General features: G+C 36.6%; 4 protein-coding genes and 1 long non-coding RNA gene across 6 annotated transcripts; 3 read left to right on the top strand and 2 right to left on the bottom strand.

The window, feature by feature from the left end:
- Positions 1–659: 659 nt before the first annotated feature.
- LOC103333401 (uncharacterized) lies at positions 660–3,145 on the bottom strand. Its single transcript, XR_514211.2, has 3 exons — positions 2,955–3,145; positions 1,623–1,761; positions 660–1,054 (listed from the first exon to the last, which is right to left on the bottom strand). It is a non-coding gene; the product is annotated as an uncharacterized LOC103333401 (long non-coding RNA).
- Positions 3,146–4,821: 1,676 nt separating this feature from the next.
- On the top strand, positions 4,822–6,649 carry LOC103333400 (flavanone 3-dioxygenase 3). Its single transcript, XM_089053455.1, has 3 exons — positions 4,822–5,058; positions 5,153–5,400; positions 6,079–6,649. The coding sequence occupies exons 1-3, from the start codon at positions 4,822–4,824 to the stop codon at positions 6,647–6,649; spliced, it is 1,056 nt and encodes a 351-aa protein (XP_088909581.1).
- Positions 6,650–7,398: 749 nt separating this feature from the next.
- Positions 7,399–8,410, top strand: LOC103333399 (uncharacterized). Of its 2 annotated transcripts, XM_008236230.3 has the most exons (3): positions 7,399–7,456; positions 7,593–7,857; positions 7,987–8,410. In XM_008236230.3, exons 2-3 carry the CDS (start codon positions 7,596–7,598, stop codon positions 8,178–8,180), a joined length of 456 nt encoding a protein of 151 aa, XP_008234452.1. In that variant the 5' UTR covers positions 7,399–7,456; positions 7,593–7,595; the 3' UTR covers positions 8,181–8,410. The 2 variants fall into 2 exon arrangements, with proteins under 2 accessions (XP_008234452.1, XP_088909146.1); XM_089053020.1 differs by having other exon boundaries at positions 7,405–7,857.
- Positions 8,411–9,457: 1,047 nt separating this feature from the next.
- Positions 9,458–12,792, top strand: LOC148917485 (GTP-binding protein YPTM2-like). Its single transcript, XM_089052631.1, has 8 exons — positions 9,458–9,656; positions 10,287–10,359; positions 10,971–11,018; positions 11,097–11,144; positions 11,578–11,649; positions 11,746–11,901; positions 12,007–12,110; positions 12,359–12,792. Exons 1-8 carry the CDS (start codon positions 9,643–9,645, stop codon positions 12,450–12,452), a joined length of 609 nt encoding a protein of 202 aa, XP_088908757.1. The 5' UTR covers positions 9,458–9,642; the 3' UTR covers positions 12,453–12,792.
- Positions 12,793–13,489: 697 nt separating this feature from the next.
- On the bottom strand, positions 13,490–15,619 carry LOC148917486 (putative transcription factor At5g61620). The gene is made up of 6 exons (XM_089052454.1): positions 15,156–15,619; positions 14,490–14,704; positions 14,305–14,379; positions 14,166–14,225; positions 13,922–14,078; positions 13,490–13,779 (listed from the first exon to the last, which is right to left on the bottom strand). The coding sequence occupies exons 1-6, from the start codon at positions 15,457–15,459 to the stop codon at positions 13,490–13,492; spliced, it is 1,101 nt and encodes a 366-aa protein (XP_088908580.1). The 5' UTR covers positions 15,460–15,619.
- Between the last annotated feature and the right edge of the window lie 1,794 nt (positions 15,620–17,413).

Genomic DNA, 17,413 nt, shown 5'->3' on the forward strand with positions numbered 1-17,413 from the left:
ATGAGAAATTAGTTCGCTTGTGCAGGCACCCAACACAAATCTTGCAGCTTCCATATTGCACATGTGATTAAGTGTTTCTGTAGATTTTTCTTCAAAATGATAAGAAAAAACAGTCAAAATAATATTTCTTTTCTTCTCCCCCATTGACTCTCATAATAACCATGGAATAATGCACCACTCTTTTTTGTTCCAACAATCCATGAATGCACGGATTCATACATTAACTGGGGACCCTCAATAATCTGATTTGCAACTGAAGCGCCCAACATGAGAAATTGCTGGTTCCCATATTCCAGTGCATGTGCATACAGGGGAAGAAAGTTATGATCCACAAGTTCCGTTTCCCAATTCCCATGAGAATGCAAAAGAGGGAAACTATCTTTTATTGGTTGCATCCTATCCCAGCACAAAGTTCAAACAAAAGCACAATCTCTTTTGAGAAAAGCTGTATCAAAAATTAAGATTTGAACCTTTTTCATTCTCTGCTTTAGTTTGAATTCTATAGTTTCCAAGTTTGAACCAGACGCCACCAATGTGCCCACTATTGATTTTGGCAAACTAAAACAAGGAACGAGGTTCTTTCATGAACGAGCAATAGTTACCCAAAATTTTAATCTTTACCTTCCCCTTAATACTCTGCAATATTGGGAGCTGAAAAATAAAAAAGCAACATAAAAACCTTCTTTTCAATATCTTTATATGTATGTACACATATTACATGAAAACAGTTCATAAACTCTCGTCCAAAATATTTACTTGATGCATGGAAATGCCCCAATCAATTCAACAAACTAGATGGGATAAGAAAAAAATTTCAGTGCAATTTTATAACTCCACCCATTCTGAAGTCGATCCTTTTTCTCTACTAACTTGCTAGCGACTGCCTACCTTTTCTCTGTCCTTTGAAATGGTCTCTCAAATACACCGCAACCGTTAAAGTAGGAGCTGAAGCTGTGGATTATAAAGTGTAATCCTGAAGACTGCTATCTTTGAACATCCCCTGTGCATCTTCCTGAATCCATATGCTATGAATTGCATCCAGGCATTAATTGACCTAAAGTTCACAACAAACATTATACATTGAAATTAGAAAATCCTTTTGCTATCACATTTAACTGTAAGCCAATGAGTAATACAACCATGTACAAAATTTAGACATGAATGTGAGGCCCATATCAAATATACCAGATTGAAAGGCAAATTGCTATATATAATTTACACATGGAGTTGCCCATTTTGGCGAAGATGTTGAAAGGCCAGTTTGAAATAACAATCAACGGAAACTTTACTGAGTATATTTTCAGACAAGAGCACCTCAATTTTGTCCCCAAGACTCTGTTATGTGACAACATTGAACCAAAATGCTAGTCAAGGGTTCATTGATAAAACAGCAATAGGATTGTAAAAACCCCTAAACGATACGAAAGATAAATTATGTTTGTGCCTGTGCACCTATGTGATCAGTGTTCACATGCACAATAGCTCACTCGTCGAGCCTTGTTCAGGTAATAGTAAGTACACTAACAACACATTATACAGAAAAATAGTTTTGTCCCACACTGACATCTGAAAGTTACTTGAAACTAATGATAATAAAATTAACCACAAAACAGAACTGATACCTCAATGTTGATCAGGGGACCTGACATCTTGCTTTGATCCATCGAGGGTAGTGGTGAGATATGCACTAAATGATACTTGAACTTGCGTAAGAATTTTTTCTTCCCCTACTCAGTCAAATATTCAAGCCTTCATCATAATCTGTATAGTGATCATAATTTTGAAGAAATAAGAACCAGAGGTTATTATGGAAAGAACAACAGAGTAATGACAACTAAATCATTTAGAGGCCAAAATCCTAACTGTCTATGAGTCATCGATGATCAAAAGACGGTATGTCTGAACTTTCCTTGTTGGGACAAAATAAAATAATAAGCTAGTGTGGTGAATTGCATGTTAAGAGTCGCAATCCTATTTGAATCAAGTTTAGTAATTTGGAGTTGCAATCCTATTTTCCCAGTGGTACAAAGCAAATGATGTAAAAGAGTGAGACATACAAACTAACGCTATTCTATATTCCATTAGCCCAGCAAAAACTACATCCATTGCAGTGATGACCACTATCTGCCTAATGACAGAAAAATAAATCCACAATTATGCAACAATATGATCGTAAGTTAAGTCATATGAGTGCATATGCCTGCCTTTCGGTCAATGTTGAGTGAGGGTGCACGTAGTAACCTCAAAGTAAGCCCCTTTTTTCTTTTTCTTTTTCTTTTTGGTAACAAATATGGATTTTATTAATGATAAAAGAGTTAGAAAGGGGATGAACAAGATGTCCTCTAAAATCCTGTGAACATCCTCAACCTCAAACACTCAGTACAATAAAATCCAACTAAGTATTGGAACAATAAAAAATCAAGCTAACTATGTGGAAGGCACATCATTGACCCAAAGAGGTCAACGGTCTTCATGACTCTTAATTACCTGATCCAAATCATAATGTAAAATAGAGAGAAGAGGGAAGCAGGAGGAGGGAATACCGTATATTTGATACCAGGTTTCAAAACTAAGCTATGGAAAGACTTTACCAAGAAAATAAAATGCCATATCCAATGCTTGAAAACTTACTTTCCTACATATTCTTCTCTCACAACCATGTTTATCCATAAAGAAACAGAATATTTTTCTCTGATTTCTATCATTGTGAGAATTGGTTTTTCCGGCTGCTTCAAATTCCAAACATGTGTAATCAATGGTTGGGTTATATTTTGCTAGAAGATTAAAGTTTTTATCTTTCAAATCTACTGATTGATGCCTTCCGAGTTCCAACTATCCCAATATGTCAGAATCAAAATTTTCTTTTGGTTTATGAAATTCTCGCTATTTATATGCCATAAGATCCGTCTAAATCCAAATAATCGAAATGGGAAAATGAGAATTGAAAGGCTTACCAGACAAAAAAAACGGCAAGGAATTGGTGGGGTTGTGGTAAAATGGGATCAGAGTTGAAAGTGTGTGAGCTCCCATCACTCCCAAACTCCCTTGCTTGTTGCCATTTGAGAGGAGCGAGCGAGGACTGAGAAACCCTAGCTTTTTCTCCTGCCGTCGATCTCATCTCTTTCTTCTCTCTCGTTCGATCACATCAAACCGTCGAACGGGCCTACGACTCTGTTTTGTTTTTTCGTAAATGGTACAGCCGTCCGGCTATAATTGATCTTTCAATTTTTTAAAATCGTATAGCCGTGCGGCTATACTTATTTTGACACGCGGACACCTAATGGCTAGACCCTTCTTTTTTTAAAAACAAAAAATAAATCGTATAGCCGCGCGGCTATACTCGGTTTTATTATTATTAAACAGTATAGCCGTGCGGCCATACGGTTTTGACACTTGGGCAACTAGTCTTTGCGGGTTTTTATTCTTTAAATAACAGTATAGCCGCACGGCTGTACTCTTTTTTTGCGCTGCTCTGTTTTGCTTTTTCATTAATCAGCTATCGCGAATTTTTTTGTTTTTAGAAAATTAGTATAGCCGAGAGACTTTACGGGGTTTTTGGTTTAATTTTTATAATAAGTATAGCCAACCGGCTATATACTCTCTCTCTCTCTATGTATATATATAGATATACTGGTATCCTTTTTTTCTTTTAAATTTTCCCCGATTTTTGTTTATCGATAAGAGTAGTTTATAGCATTAACCATTACTATTAGGCCATTATCCGAGTCTCTATTGTTCCTTTTTAATTTTTTACTTTCCCAAAGTTATTACTTGTATAAAGAATTTAGCACTTACACGGTTAATGTTTATTATACATGTATGTATGTATTTTCCAATTGTACATCTATGTTTTGTACACGTTTAAAATACTCAGAAAAATTCAAGTATTTTCCAATTATACATCCTTGTTCTGTACGTATTTCCAATTAAGGATTGCATTCAATGATGAACTGCTGTTGTGCAGGATTTCTTTAGAAGCGAGAAGAAATCTAGCTAGCTCAGGTGTGAAGCCAAGCTATTGCTAGCAGCAAGGAATAAAACACATATAAGGTTAAGACAGGAATCTATTACATATATTCCATTAGTACAATCCTATACTTCCTTTTTTTCTCAAAATTAAGGTTAAGACAGATCATTACATAGTACTAATGGGGGAATGTGGTTGTATATGTTCTCCTTTTCTGTTCTTATCCAGTCAAGTCTAGCAGAATTTAATGGGGGAAAAGGCCTGTGGCATTGAAATCTTGGTATTACATTACAGTTGTACAAGCAAAAACAGCGGCACCAAAACCTGAATAGTTTTTAAAAAAAACTATGAACCTGAAATTGAGGGACAAGTGGATGGAGCTCGCCCAGCTGCATGGCCAAATACAAGGAGGATTTGACCTGATTCATTTTCCACTATCTGCCAAATTCATACTTTAACTAGTTTCCTCAGCAGTTTCCAATTTCCCCAACATTTATTCTTCACATATGACAAATGTCTAGTTTATTTCCTTTGTTTTGTAGCCCCATGGAACTCTCTAGATTTACATGAAAAAGCAATTAATTAAACATTAAGAAAGTGCTTTTGGACCTGCTTTTGATTTGATAGTTTTGTGGCACAAAGATTTCAGCTAGCTAGATTTATGACAAATCCAAAGGCCCATATACAAAGTGCAGCTAGTATTAAAACTTTTCTATATAAAAACCCCTCCCTCCTTACACATTTTTTTGCATCAAACCATTACCTTGTTCCCCATGTGTGTTACAAGATATGAACCTTTTCATTCTCCGCTTCTGTTTGAATTCTATAGTTTGCTAGCTAGCTGAGGCAACTTTATGGATGATGATAAAAGTTGTTCAAGCTCATTTTCAACCGGGAAGAGTGCACAAGAGAGGGGCTTGTCATATGTACCCGGGTGCTATGTAATTCCAACTTCACATCGTCCAAGTTTGACTCCAGACGTTGCCAATGTCCCCATTATTGATTTTGGCAAATTGAAACAAGGTTCTCATGAACGAGCAATAGTTATCCAGGAAATCAGAACAGCTTGTCGTCAACTAGGATTCTTTCAAGTAAGCTTAATCTCTATAATTTTCTTTTGGTTAGATGATCTTCATGTTCCATTCATAACCTAACCATGCATATATATATATAACATGCAAACAGATTGTCAACCATGGAATCTGTCAATCGGTGTTAGATGAGGCTCTTGCTTCGGCCTCAGAATTTTTCAAGTTGCCAGGTTCTGAGAAGGCCAAGTTCATGTCTAATGATGTTCACAAGCCAGTGAGGTATGGGACAAGCTTCAAGGATGGAACTGATAAGATTCAATTTTGGAGGGTGTTTCTCAAGCATTATGCTCACCCCTTGGCAGACTGGATCAATACCTGGCCTAACAATCCATCTAACTATAGGTATATACACTTATATTTTAATCTCTTATATTTTCTTTGTATTTCCAAAAGAAACAAAACAAAACAAAACCCAAAAAAAAAGAAGAGAAAATTAAAATAAACATAAGTACGTAGCCGACTATATAACTAACCATACATCTGATTTAAGAGCATGGTCTTCGGCTAAATTGTTGCCTTGTCTTATTTTGTCGTACTTTATGTAAATCCTTGGGCAGTTGCCGCTCTTGACTTTTGGCAATCTGGAGGCCTCACATTAAAATATTTCAATAAAACATGGTCACTCACTAGCTATACATATATATCCAATGATCCTCATAAATATCAACCGTCATGGAGCATAGTCTAGCGCTGACAAGCATGGTAAACAGGAACAGTTAATCATTTCTAATGTAGCTTTCATCTTTGTACTCAATTTGTTCTTTTCCCCATGCGTCATCAATTGACTTTCAATATTTGAATGCTTTATTCATATGAATCTAGGATCATCTAGAGAAATTTCTGGGAGGATGTGTCTTTTAAGTTCTCATAGCTACTTTATCACGTGATCAGTTATTGTAAAAGAGTTGGCATATACTTGACTGCCTCAGTTATTAACATTGTTGCACAAGTTCATTTTTTATTAATTAGTAATTTGTTCTCATCACAAATCTTAATTGATTAGTACATGAATATCTCTAGGGAAACCATGGGAAAGTATTGCAAAGAAGTGAAGAAACTAAGCTTGGAGATAACAGAAGCCATCACTGAGAGCTTGGGGATAGGCCCAACCTACATGAGCAACAAACTGGAAGATGGGTTGCAAGTCATTACAGTCAACTGTTACCCACCATGCCCAAATCCTGAAATTGCACTAGGGTTGCCTCCTCATTCAGACTATAGCTGCTTAACCATTGTCCTTCAGAGCTGTCCGGGGCTCGAAATCATGCACGCTGAGGAAGGAACCTGGAAACAAGTCCCCCAACTTCATGGTGCCCTACAAGTCCATGTGGGTGACCATTTTGAGGTGCTAAGCAATGGGTTGTACAAGAGCGTTGTGCACAGGACCACATTGAACCGTGAGAGGACAAGAATCTCCATTGCAAGTCTGCATAGTTTGGGATTGGATGAGAAGATGGGGACTGCCAAAGAGCTCGTGGATGAGGAGCATCCTGGGAGGTACAAAGAGAGCAGCTTCAAAGATTTTCTGAATTTTCTCTCCACCAATGATCTAGCAGAGGGGAAGAGCTTCATTAACACACTCAAAATATAGAAAAATAACAATTTCAAGCCGTAATCTAGCTCTATAGTGAGTGCTCTTTTTTGTTTGTTGATTTTAGTTATTTTCTCAGTTTTTGGAAAAGAGTACTTCTTAGTTTTTTTTGGGACCAAATTAAGAGTCTCTAATTATATCGGAGAAGGGTAGCAGACTGAAGGGCAAAGTGAGCTTAATAGTGCCACTATTTGCTGGCTTAGAATTTGGCTATGATATTATGTTGTTTAATTTTCTTTCTTTGTATCATGTGTGTATTAGCCCGACAAGGCGTGTTTAGGATTTTTTCGGAGGCGTTTGAGCCTCAACTTTTTTACCACATACCATCTTTTTAAACAGTGTTGCACCTTATTAACCTTTATTTTTTGGGTTAGGCTTCGTTACAGTTAATCAGCTTAGATTAAGATTAGTGATATAAAGTATCGGTATTTACGATGCTGCAAAATTTGACATACTTAACTGATCCTACATCTAAATTGGGTATAAAGAGGAGCTGAAATTGAGGGAGCATATATCCAAATGGTTACTGCTACAAGGTCCAGGTTACCACCATATCTATGTGGAATGGATGTGCATGTGGAATTAATAGAAAGGACATGAGAATATTTATTGCAGAGTCAAAATAATGATCCAAAAAACTAGTTCTGATCCAAAATCTTAGCCGTTTTCCTTGACCTCGGTATTTCTTTTGCTCTCTCTCTCTCTCTCTCTCTCTCTCTCTCTCTCTCTCTCTCACTTCACACTTTATACTCCTATCAACATCCAACAAACACATACACAACCTTTCAAACCCCCTTGCTCAATATTGTATGCTTCCTTCACTCATTTCTGATCATCATTCTCATTACCGATATACATCAATTCAAGCTCTTAATTGTCACGTACTAGCTATAAATAATAAAATAATTTAATTTAATACACACTAATATTCCAAGAAAATTAGGAGATGCACAGATCGGCAAGCTGGAGCCGGGCGGATGAGTACTTCATGCACCCAAACTCCTCTCCGTCAGCGGGGAAGGGACCGTCGGGGCTACGGGTGTCAGTGTCGTTTGATCAAGGCGGTGATCAGCTGCCGGTGTACGATCCCATAGCGGAGTTGGCCAAGAAGGAAAGGTCTCGTGTTAAGTTTGCTGAGAATGCCGTGCATGTCATCCCCATTGTGCTTCTTCTATGCGCCTTTGTTCTTTGGTTCTTCTCAAATCCAGGTAATTAATAAAATAAATAAAAATCATTTGTACTATTTTAGACCACGATGTAGTATAAGATGATATAGATTGTTTATAAATTCGCATTAATATATATATATATGTTGTTGGTGTATATGTAATGCGCAGAGATTGACGTGAGGATTAAAACGGATCCAATAGCAGCAAGAATTGAAGGACTGACGTTAGAGGGGGAGATTGAGAATGATAGTGACGGGACTCAAACAGGCGGTCTGCCCATTCTGGACTTGGGACTGGACTTGGATCAAACAACGACGACAATATCAACAACAACAAAGCAAATCAAACATAAATTAAAGTGAATTAGATTTAGATGATCATCGATGCATGTGTGATGGCTTAAATTTCTGTGGACGTTGGGAGAATTAAAATTAATAAATTAGGAAAGAAAAAAAACACTTGTGGTTTATATATTTTCCTCCTATATGTATTGTTCTCCTCAAGTGCTAATACCGCTCTCATTGTACTGGTGTTTTGGTATAATGTACATTATTTGGATGTATTTTGGAGCCATTTTTGGTTCACTCTTAAATTAACCTCCCATGTGCTATTTTTTTAAATACAAGTGATAGTTTAAATTGATCTAATCTACGAAGAAAAGGGGATTTGAAATTATATGCAAGGGGGTGGGCTCACTGCCTTAACCATTTGTGTATAAAAGGTCACCTCCTGGTCTTGAAGAATATTATTTGTATAATTTTGGCCCCCCGCCTTTTTTGGTTCAAAGTTAGGAGGGGGTAGGGAGGAAACTCACACACACGCTTGGAAGCACACTAAATGTCTGAGCCAATCCAACTAATGCCCCCAATAGACCGAGCAATAGGTTTATGCAATGAAAAATAATTAACCACACATGCTACATAATATAGTAATAATATCTAAACATCTTTACAAATAAGAAGAGTAAAAATTCAGAGAAGTATGGTAAGCTGGAAAGTATACAGGAAAAATTGTTCAAAATCTTAAGATTATGAAAGTACTCCACTCATTTTATTCACCAACAACATAACACATTAATTGAATTAGATAGTAATTGTTCTTATTTTCGGTTCAGCAAAACTTTCTAGCCTAAACTGCGGCAGTCATTTCTTATGTTCTTCTTGTAATTTTTTTTCTATAAATTTTTTTAATCCCAACATCATTAATTACTTTTAAGGGTATGGTCGCTATTTCAAAACTTAAGATTTAAGACTTAGCTCTTAGTTTTTTATTTTCATCACACAAAATAATATGCCTCATCAGTGATTGTAAATAATCGCGTGATATAGAAGCATCTGCTCCAACCAAAAAAAAAAATTCACATCATAAACTTAATAGGGTTCGTATTCATATACAACCGATTACATTTAAAGATTTTTTTTTTTTTTTTTTTGGGGTCAGATCGCGAATGCATTTGGGCCTCATGCTGATTGACAATATTACACTTAACAGGCCGAGGAGAGGATCCTGGCCCATATCCAGCTGCAGGCCCAAATGTAAAACGGTAAAAGCGTTATTTGGCTCCAAATTTTTTCGTGTTTTTCATTAGAAACGTTTTACCTTTATATAATCCGAACTTTTCGGTTTCATCATCGCTTCGTCATACCAGTTGTTTTTCCAGTTCTTCTTTTTGTTCTCTCTCTCTCTCTCTCTCTCTCTTCTCTTCCACTTGCCTTCTCTAAAGCTTTCCCTCCAGAGAATCTAAGCTGGTCTAGATTGTGTTCTGGCTGGACCGGTCCAATCCCGGTCGAGTTCTTCGTAGATCAACCACTCGCAGTCACAGTCATGAATCCTGAATAGTAAGCCTCCGATCTCTTTTCCCTTTCCCCTTTGTTGCCCATAACTTTTGCCCCTCTTTGCATCTGAACCATAAATAAATAAATTCAAAAATAAAAGTGGGTATTTTTCCTGCTGTTTTCCTTTGGATTCTCCTAAAGCTTTTTTTTTTTTTTTGGTCCTCACAACAATTATTCTTTAGATCCGTGATGATTTAGGGCTAAATTGTACCGGGTGTGTGGTCAATTTGTGTTTCCTTTTTAAAAAAAAATTATCAATTTTGTTGAAATTCTGTTTGTTGACATAAGAAACTGAAGAAATTGAAACCCAATAAGATAGATTTCCAGTTACTTTCAGTTCCTGTGCCTTATACTTTAATTGTGATCACTGAAACCGACAGCAGCATAATTCATTTATTTTGATATCATAAATTTTAGCTTGGATCGTGTTCTTGAGGTTAATGGGTCAACTAAACTTTGGTTTGAGATCTTGATGTTCAGTTAGTTCTTGGGCTTAGTCAATGCAATTTGCTAAATGTAATGTAATTTTTGGCTCAACCAAATACGTTGAGTTTTAGTTTGCTACTAAACCTGTTGAATTCAGATTTAAAGTATTGCAAATGAATGATTATGTTCAAATGTTCTCTTCTGCAGTGATTACTTGTTTAAACTTTTACTGATTGGAGACTCTGGGGTCGGCAAATCATGTCTTCTTCTGAGGTTTGCTGTAAGTTGTTGATGCTTTGATCACTTAGTCCTTTATTCGTATATGGAAATTGTAGTGCGTGTTAAAGTTTGTATTGGATTTTTTTGTCCGATTCATTGTGTCCATTACTTGCCTCTCCCATTATAGTTAACTGATTAGTCTTTACTGTTCTGATAATTCCTTACTGTGCTCATGCGATTGTTTCTTGCCGAAAGGAAATACAATGTTTTGCTTTATACTAAAGTTAGATATTTGGGGAATCTAGCAGTTATTTTGCTCTTCGATGTTTATGTGTAATTCAAAAATGGGAAATTCATTGATGTAAATGATAAGAAAGGCTTCAAGGAACCAAGTGAAAATAAACAGAAGTTTTTAGAAGAGAAACTTGTAATTTCTATCCTTTAAAAATGCTGATTCCTTATCTAAAAAATTAAAAAAATCGAGTATTGATTTACTTCAAATCGACGAATGCAATTAAATAACATATGCATGATTCGTTTTTGTTGTGTAATACCTATTATCTGATGTTTCATCTTAGGCAGGTGTTTATGTTGTCTCCCATGGAAATATTATTTATATTGATTGCTCGTACAATTCCTCAGGGCTGACTATTTTATCTCTGTATGATACAGGATGATTCATATCTGGACAGCTATATTAGCACAATCGGAGTTGATTTTGTAAGCTCTATTTTCTGGGTCAAAGTGGTGTTATAGAAAGTATGACTCCTAATTACTTTTCTTGTTCTTTAACTGTAGAAAATTCGCACAGTCGAGCAGGATGGGAAGACCATTAAACTTCAAATTGTGAGCCTCTCTCTCTCTCTCAAACATGGTAGTGCATGGGCATTAAAGCCATTCAGTAGTTGAGGAATACCTATTGCTTACGTATCTGAACTGTTGATGCCAAAGTGTTGTTGGTTCATTTTTTCTTTTCCCTTTTTCTTTCTTCACGTGCTTATTTTGCAACTGTCTGATGTAACACATTCAACTACTTTAGTAGAAGTTCTTATTCAGTGAGGTTTTTTGCGGCGTGTTTGCATTTGGTTGGTTGACCTCGGTTATGAAGAAAGCCGTACTGTGTCAATGGAACACGTAGGGTCTCATCATTAGGCTTAAATTTAGTTCTAGTACATGTTCACAATATTCTTGTAGCACATATGAAATGTTATTTAGTCAATGAGCTATAAAGACTTATCTGTCATATTTTCCTTTTTCCTTTTTCCTCCTGGAAATGTAGTGGGACACTGCTGGACAAGAACGTTTTAGGACAATTACTAGTAGCTACTACCGTGGTGCACATGGAATTATAGTAAGTTTTTACTTTTTGTTTCATTATTGTGGTCATAGTTTTTCCTTGAAGTCTTGTAATGTGGATTCTATTTATTAATGTTGGTGCATGTGGCAGATAGTTTATGATGTGACAGACCAAGAGAGCTTTAACAATGTTAAGCAGTGGTTAAATGAAATTGATCGTTATGCTAGTGAGAATGTAAACAAGCTTCTTGTTGGCAACAAGGCTGACCTCACTGCTAACAAAGTTGTGTCTTATGAAACAGCTAAGGTGAAAAAAAACCTTCCCTTAGTTCCTGCTACCATATTTTTTGTCTGTTGAAGTATTCAATATTTAGATAATGACTCTTCCCTATCATCATTGGTTTGTTAAAAGGCGTTTGCGGATGAGATTGGGATCCCTTTCATGGAGACTAGTGCAAAAAATGCTACTAATGTGGAGCAAGCTTTCATGGCAATGGCTACTGAAATCAAGAATAGGTACTTTTGTATATGTTGTGTGTTTTCTTTACCCTAGTAATGTAATAAGAGAAAAGGTTGAATGAGGGACAGGATTCTTTTGAAAAATAGTCATGCTTAGGTTTGCTGCATCTTTGTGTTGAAGTAAATTCTGATACTATTCTTCTAAAAAAGAAAGGGTGCATTTTTGTTCTAAAGCTCTCCAGCTTTGCAAGTTTATAATTTGGCCTCTTCAGTAGTTCACTCATTTCTTTCATGACCCAATGCAGGATGGCAAGTCAACCAATGAACAATGCAAGGCCACCGACAGTGCAGATCCGAGGACAACCTGTCAACCAGAAATCTGGCTGCTGCTCCTCTTAGTCGATTCTATTGCTCGTCTTCTGTGGCATGAGTGCATGCACGTAGGAGAAGGCTTCACTTCATTCTTGTCTAAGCTGTAGGGGACCATTCGTGCCTTGTGAAACCATATATAATGACTTTGCTCGTCAGTACGTTTTATAAAGTGACAAACAAAACAAATTCCATTCTTTTTAGTCTTTTAACTGGTATGTACAAATGATGTCCGCTACTCAGCTACATTTTTTATTTCTCTGTTTTCTTCTGTTTAAAGTGACTTGCTAAATTGTTTCATGTGGATGCTTAAAGGAAATTTGTACGTTTCAAATGTTATTATATGGTAAGTGGCCAATTTGTTATAGAATCCTGAAATAGTCGACTGCTGCAGATGCTATTTGTCCTCAATGTCTCTACAGTGAACCAAATTAGCTCTTTAACCATGCGTTGGGATTAAATTACTGGATCGGAGCATAGACCAGTCCATAGGACAATTTTGTTCCCTCTATCTATTTCATAAGCTGGCTCTTTCTTTCAAATTATCAATTTATCATAAATAAATTTGTTTTCACTAACGAACTTTTAATTTAGTGGTATTTCTCGGTTCAAATCCGATTGACACACCATAAGCTGGTAAAGCTAGTATTCCATCGAGTTAACCTTGGTAGAATGAAACTCCATTCCCCTTTTGAACACACCAAAAAAGAAAACCTTGGTAGAAAGCGCTTTCGTAAATGTAAGTTAAAGAAGGAAAAGTGGAGGAAAAAAAAGTCGAGAAGTTGGAAAGGAAAAAAAAGTTGAATTGTAGCATTGTCCCAAACATTATACAGAACAATTCAGCAGGATACACACAAGCCAGCCCAGCCATGCTTGTTATGTAATGCATCAATCAAGCTATCTATCTCATTTTACCATAAACTGTGGGACACTTGGAAAACTTCATCCGCATTATACAATTGTACACCTCTTCCATGAAAATGAACCGACTTAATTGATTATTCTCGTGATACTTCTACCTCTCAGCTTGAAAAATCAAAATTGCAAAAAGAATCATATATCATTTTCTATGTCACTCTGATGGCACCAGAAGTAGGGGAAGACAAATTGGCTCCTTGAGAAGGTTGAGGCTGCCCAATTTTAAGCTCTAGAGCATCTTTTTCAGCCGGTGAACTCATACCGATACGACCGGCCATAGATGGACTGCTTGGAAGAGACCTTGGTGATGGAATTCCAGAAGGGTGAGAAATAACAGGTGCACAAGTAGCAAAGTTACCATGTGTTTTGATCATATAGTGGTAGCTTGGTCTGGCAAAGTGCATCATTGGGGCGTATGGGACATTTTCAGAATTCCCATCTGTTCAAACATTAGCAAAATCATCATCATAAATGATTCTGGCACTACAACTTCAAATGGAAGCAAACAACACATAGCCATAAGAAACAGCAACTAAAATCACATAACTTTTCTTTACAATTTGAAAGCTATTATTCAGAACAGTTCCCTTCAAAATGGGAAAAAGAATGTTCATGAATTACCATGTATGGGACGGCAGGGTAATTTGGAACATTGCAAGGTGGAGACACTGGAGCAGCTGGGGGGCTATCCAAACATAGATGTGGAAATCGGTTTAGAATCTGAGACGGAACGCTTGCCTGTAAGATTATTAAAAGTCATTAATGTAGATCATGTTTATAAGTTAATGTTCTTAAGGTTAACGATATATAAGCTGGTGGATTTACCTTTGGTGGTGAGCTATTAGCTGTATTAATCTTCTGTGGCAGAACTTTAGAGCTGCTACCCTGCACCACAAGCAGCCATTACAAATAGGTTCTAGCCTCATCTTGAAATGAGCTTTGATGACACAATTGATGGGCTTACCTCTGATGAAGTTTCTGTAGCTGTTCTTGTTGGTGAAATTGGAGAATCTTGATGACCCTGATCCTGCAGGTCCATCTAGTATAAGTCATTTATATTAACTAATTAAGATGTTTAGAACTTGAAACCAAAATGAAAATGCATAGAGGATTGATCTGTGAGAAATAGGGAGAGAGAGAGAGAATTACAGAGAGTTCTTTAAATTGCATGTCAAAGAGGCTTGATCTGCGTTTTCTCTTGTCATATGTAGCCTGCCTGAGGAAATATTTTTGTGCATGACTAGCAACCTGAGTTGGGGTTCTGGTGGTGACAAAATTTCTTGCTATTCCTCTCCAATCTCCTTTCCCAAGCTTCTTCAAACCAGCTAGAAACACCCGGTGCTCTTCCTCGGTCCACGGCCTCCCTGAGGACATATATTTATTCAAATTCAGCCAAAACCAAACCTGAAGAAGAATCTATATGCAAAGCTCTTATATGTTTTGTAGCCATCAATGTTAATTAAGAAGTTCATTAGCACCCATTAGCAAGGCTCATTAATGATTCTACTTCATTATGGATTGGTTTAAAATTTCACTTAGTTATCATAAGCTCTGAAAACCAATTTGAAGAGCATCGTTATGTCATCTGCTGCAGTATTAATTTAATTAACAACTGCAAGATTTTACAAAGTACTTTTATTTTGAACAAAAGTTTATAACAAAGCTTATACAAAGAAACAAACATCGAAAGAAACGTGCATTCTCCAACACATGACACAATTCATCAAACAGAAACAAGAAGAAAGCCTAGACGCACAAATTAATCACTTGAAAATTGATATAACAAATTGGTTATTAAATATTTATTGTATGTACCTTTTTTTCTCTCATGGGCGGCTTTGTGTCTCTTGTTGTGAATGAGACCATCGGAGAGATAGCCGGCATCGTGATCAATTGTAACAACGTTGTTGTTGTGGTCTGCATTGCCTGCCGCCTGCAGATTGCCCATGCTGTAACTCTTCTTCATCGAATCATCTTCTTTCTCCATAATGTTTACGCCGAAAAGCTTCAAGCAAACCCCTTTATTTTGTCCATGGCCATGGCCATTGCTGTTGCACGTCCTAGAGTTATGCCCGTTGTGCCCGCAATGCGAACACTTTCTCATTGATTCCTTCACCATGTTTGGTTATATAACAACCCTTTTCGCTTTAATCTCTGATCAACACAAATCTTTTAAAGGAAAACTATATGAAGATGGAAGATGATGGGTTTTGCTTGATATATTGATTTGTGGATTAATTTGTTAGGGATAGAAGAAAGAAGAGAAGAATTAACCTTAATTTTTCTGTTTCGTGCAAGGGAAGGTGTTGGAGTATTTATGGGGCTTTTAGTTTCCTTTTCTATAATAAGTCTATAACAATCAAACACACGTACCCCAAGTTTGTGTAACATTTTCTCCTTTTTTTCCCTTCACCACTAAGCTCACTGAAAAAATATAAATCTTTTTACTAATTGGATTTTGGGAAAGTCATTGAAAGGTTGGGATTGGTTCAGTGGTGAGTCAACATGATTGTAAGCCGTTGGATTAGAATTGAAACTTCTTTGATGCTTTTTTACTGCAATGGGCGACTTCCACGTGGCAGTAGTATGCAGTTCTGCGTGAAGCTGGTCTTACGCGATGATACAATGCGTCTCTCTGGAAAGTCGGTACGCGTCCCTGGTCCTAGCTACTAATTTTATCTTTTTACCCAAAAATAAAAAATAAAAAGTAAAAAAGAAGAGCACCTTTTTCCAGCTTTTTTGTTGATGCTGGTCAAAATCCAATTTTAGCTCTCTAATTTGGGAGATCAAAATATTCAAAACTCTAATCAGGACAGCTAATCTGGATTTTCAATTCAAGTCTCCCTGTGATTTTGTACAGCCAGTAAAAGCTTACCTGGTTGCCTCGAGTCGTTGGGACTCAGAGATTCAACCAATTGGACGCCCAGGATTTGTTTATAGTTGATAGACTTCCTAGTTACGCAAAATCAAATCACGTGGGAAAATTGGAAACAAGATTTGGTGTGGTAAATCACCAAGGAAAAAGGTGGTGTGGTGAAATTGAAACACAAGAATGTGCACACTCGATTATCTTTTTTAAGCTCGATAATTATGACTGAATTAATTTAGATTTGTTCAGATAAATACTGGTGTCAATGTAGTTAAGACATATTAGACTCTAGTTTGTTCTTTTCTTCTTTAATTAGCATCTAGCGATAAGCTTATTTAAGGCTGGCTTGCATGCCAAGAAAATGACTTATAGCTAACGGTGCCTTGGAAATGACAAAATAGTGTTTGCTAGAAAATCTTCACAAGAAGATATCTTTCCTATCAAGTAACTTACTTTCCACAAGAGATGATTTAGGTCGATTTCTAAACTTGATGGAAGAAAGAAAGTCATTTACATCACAATTATCCAAGCTTCACTTAATTGCACATTCAATAAGAGATTGGTTTCAGATTTTCAGGTTTTTAATAAGGAATCAAGATTAGAATTAAGAAAATTAGATTTGATAATAAAACCATTATTCTTTTGTTTGTTTGTTTTTTTTTTCTGAGGGGGAGCGAGTCCAGTGAGTTCAGAACAGCCTATATATATATATTTGTGAAATTACATAGATTATTTTCTATCTGAAAAATAAATAACAACTTTTTAAGGGGCCTGAAATAGCAAAATTACGAGTGAGGTCAATAGAAGTTAGTTTGGTGGTTTCGTCGTTTTATCAACAAACAATGAAAGAAACGCATGCTTGACGTAGGCAAAGAAAAAAAGAGAGAGGTCAGCAGCATCACATAAGCTTAAAAACCTTTGTCATTATATACGTTCCTTTACTTTACTTATCAATTCACCACGTGTTAATATGCATGCGCTTCAGTTTTTAATCTGCTTGATCATTCTATGCTCTCCGACGCAGAGAAAAACAGTGTCGTTTTCTTCTCTATGAACGTGGTTCTTGAGGTATAAAAGGGTCCCACTCATCCTCTTGACGTGTACAGGGTCCCACTCATTATCTTCACGCATATCCAGCCCCAAAAATAAGTGGTAGGCTCCACCTCTCAACTTCTAGATGTAATCAGAAGCCATATATATTTGC

This window comes from Prunus mume, linkage group LG5, assembly GCF_029339155.1.
Source record: "Prunus mume cultivar Tortuosa linkage group LG5, ASM2933915v1, whole genome shotgun sequence".
NCBI lineage: Eukaryota > Viridiplantae > Streptophyta > Magnoliopsida > Rosales > Rosaceae > Prunus > Prunus mume.

Excerpts from the sequence above, each read along its gene's own strand:
- LOC103333400 (XM_089053455.1), top strand. The coding sequence starts at position 4,822 with ATGGATGATGATAAAAGTTGTTCAAGCTCATTTTCAACCGGGAAGAGT. Across the intron at positions 5,059-5,152 it reads GTCAACTAGGATTCTTTCAA|ATTGTCAACCATGGAATCTG; the intron begins GTAAGCTTAATC and ends ACATGCAAACAG. Across the intron at positions 5,401-6,078 it reads AACAATCCATCTAACTATAG|GGAAACCATGGGAAAGTATT; the intron begins GTATATACACTT and ends GAATATCTCTAG.
- LOC103333399 (XM_008236230.3), top strand. The coding sequence starts at position 7,596 with ATGCACAGATCGGCAAGCTGGAGCCGGGCGGATGAGTACTTCATGCAC. Across the intron at positions 7,858-7,986 it reads TTGGTTCTTCTCAAATCCAG|AGATTGACGTGAGGATTAAA; the intron begins GTAATTAATAAA and ends TGTAATGCGCAG.
- LOC148917485 (XM_089052631.1), top strand. Across the intron at positions 10,360-10,970 it reads GTCTTCTTCTGAGGTTTGCT|GATGATTCATATCTGGACAG; the intron begins GTAAGTTGTTGA and ends TGTATGATACAG. Across the intron at positions 11,145-11,577 it reads AGACCATTAAACTTCAAATT|TGGGACACTGCTGGACAAGA; the intron begins GTGAGCCTCTCT and ends CTGGAAATGTAG.
- LOC148917486 (XM_089052454.1), bottom strand. The coding sequence starts at position 15,459 with ATGGTGAAGGAATCAATGAGAAAGTGTTCGCATTGCGGGCACAACGGG. Across the intron at positions 14,705-15,155 it reads CGCCCATGAGAGAAAAAAAG|GGAGGCCGTGGACCGAGGAA; the intron begins GTACATACAATA and ends ATATGTCCTCAG. Across the intron at positions 13,780-13,921 it reads TTCCCATTTTGAAGGGAACT|ATGGGAATTCTGAAAATGTC; the intron begins GTTCTGAATAAT and ends ATGTTTGAACAG.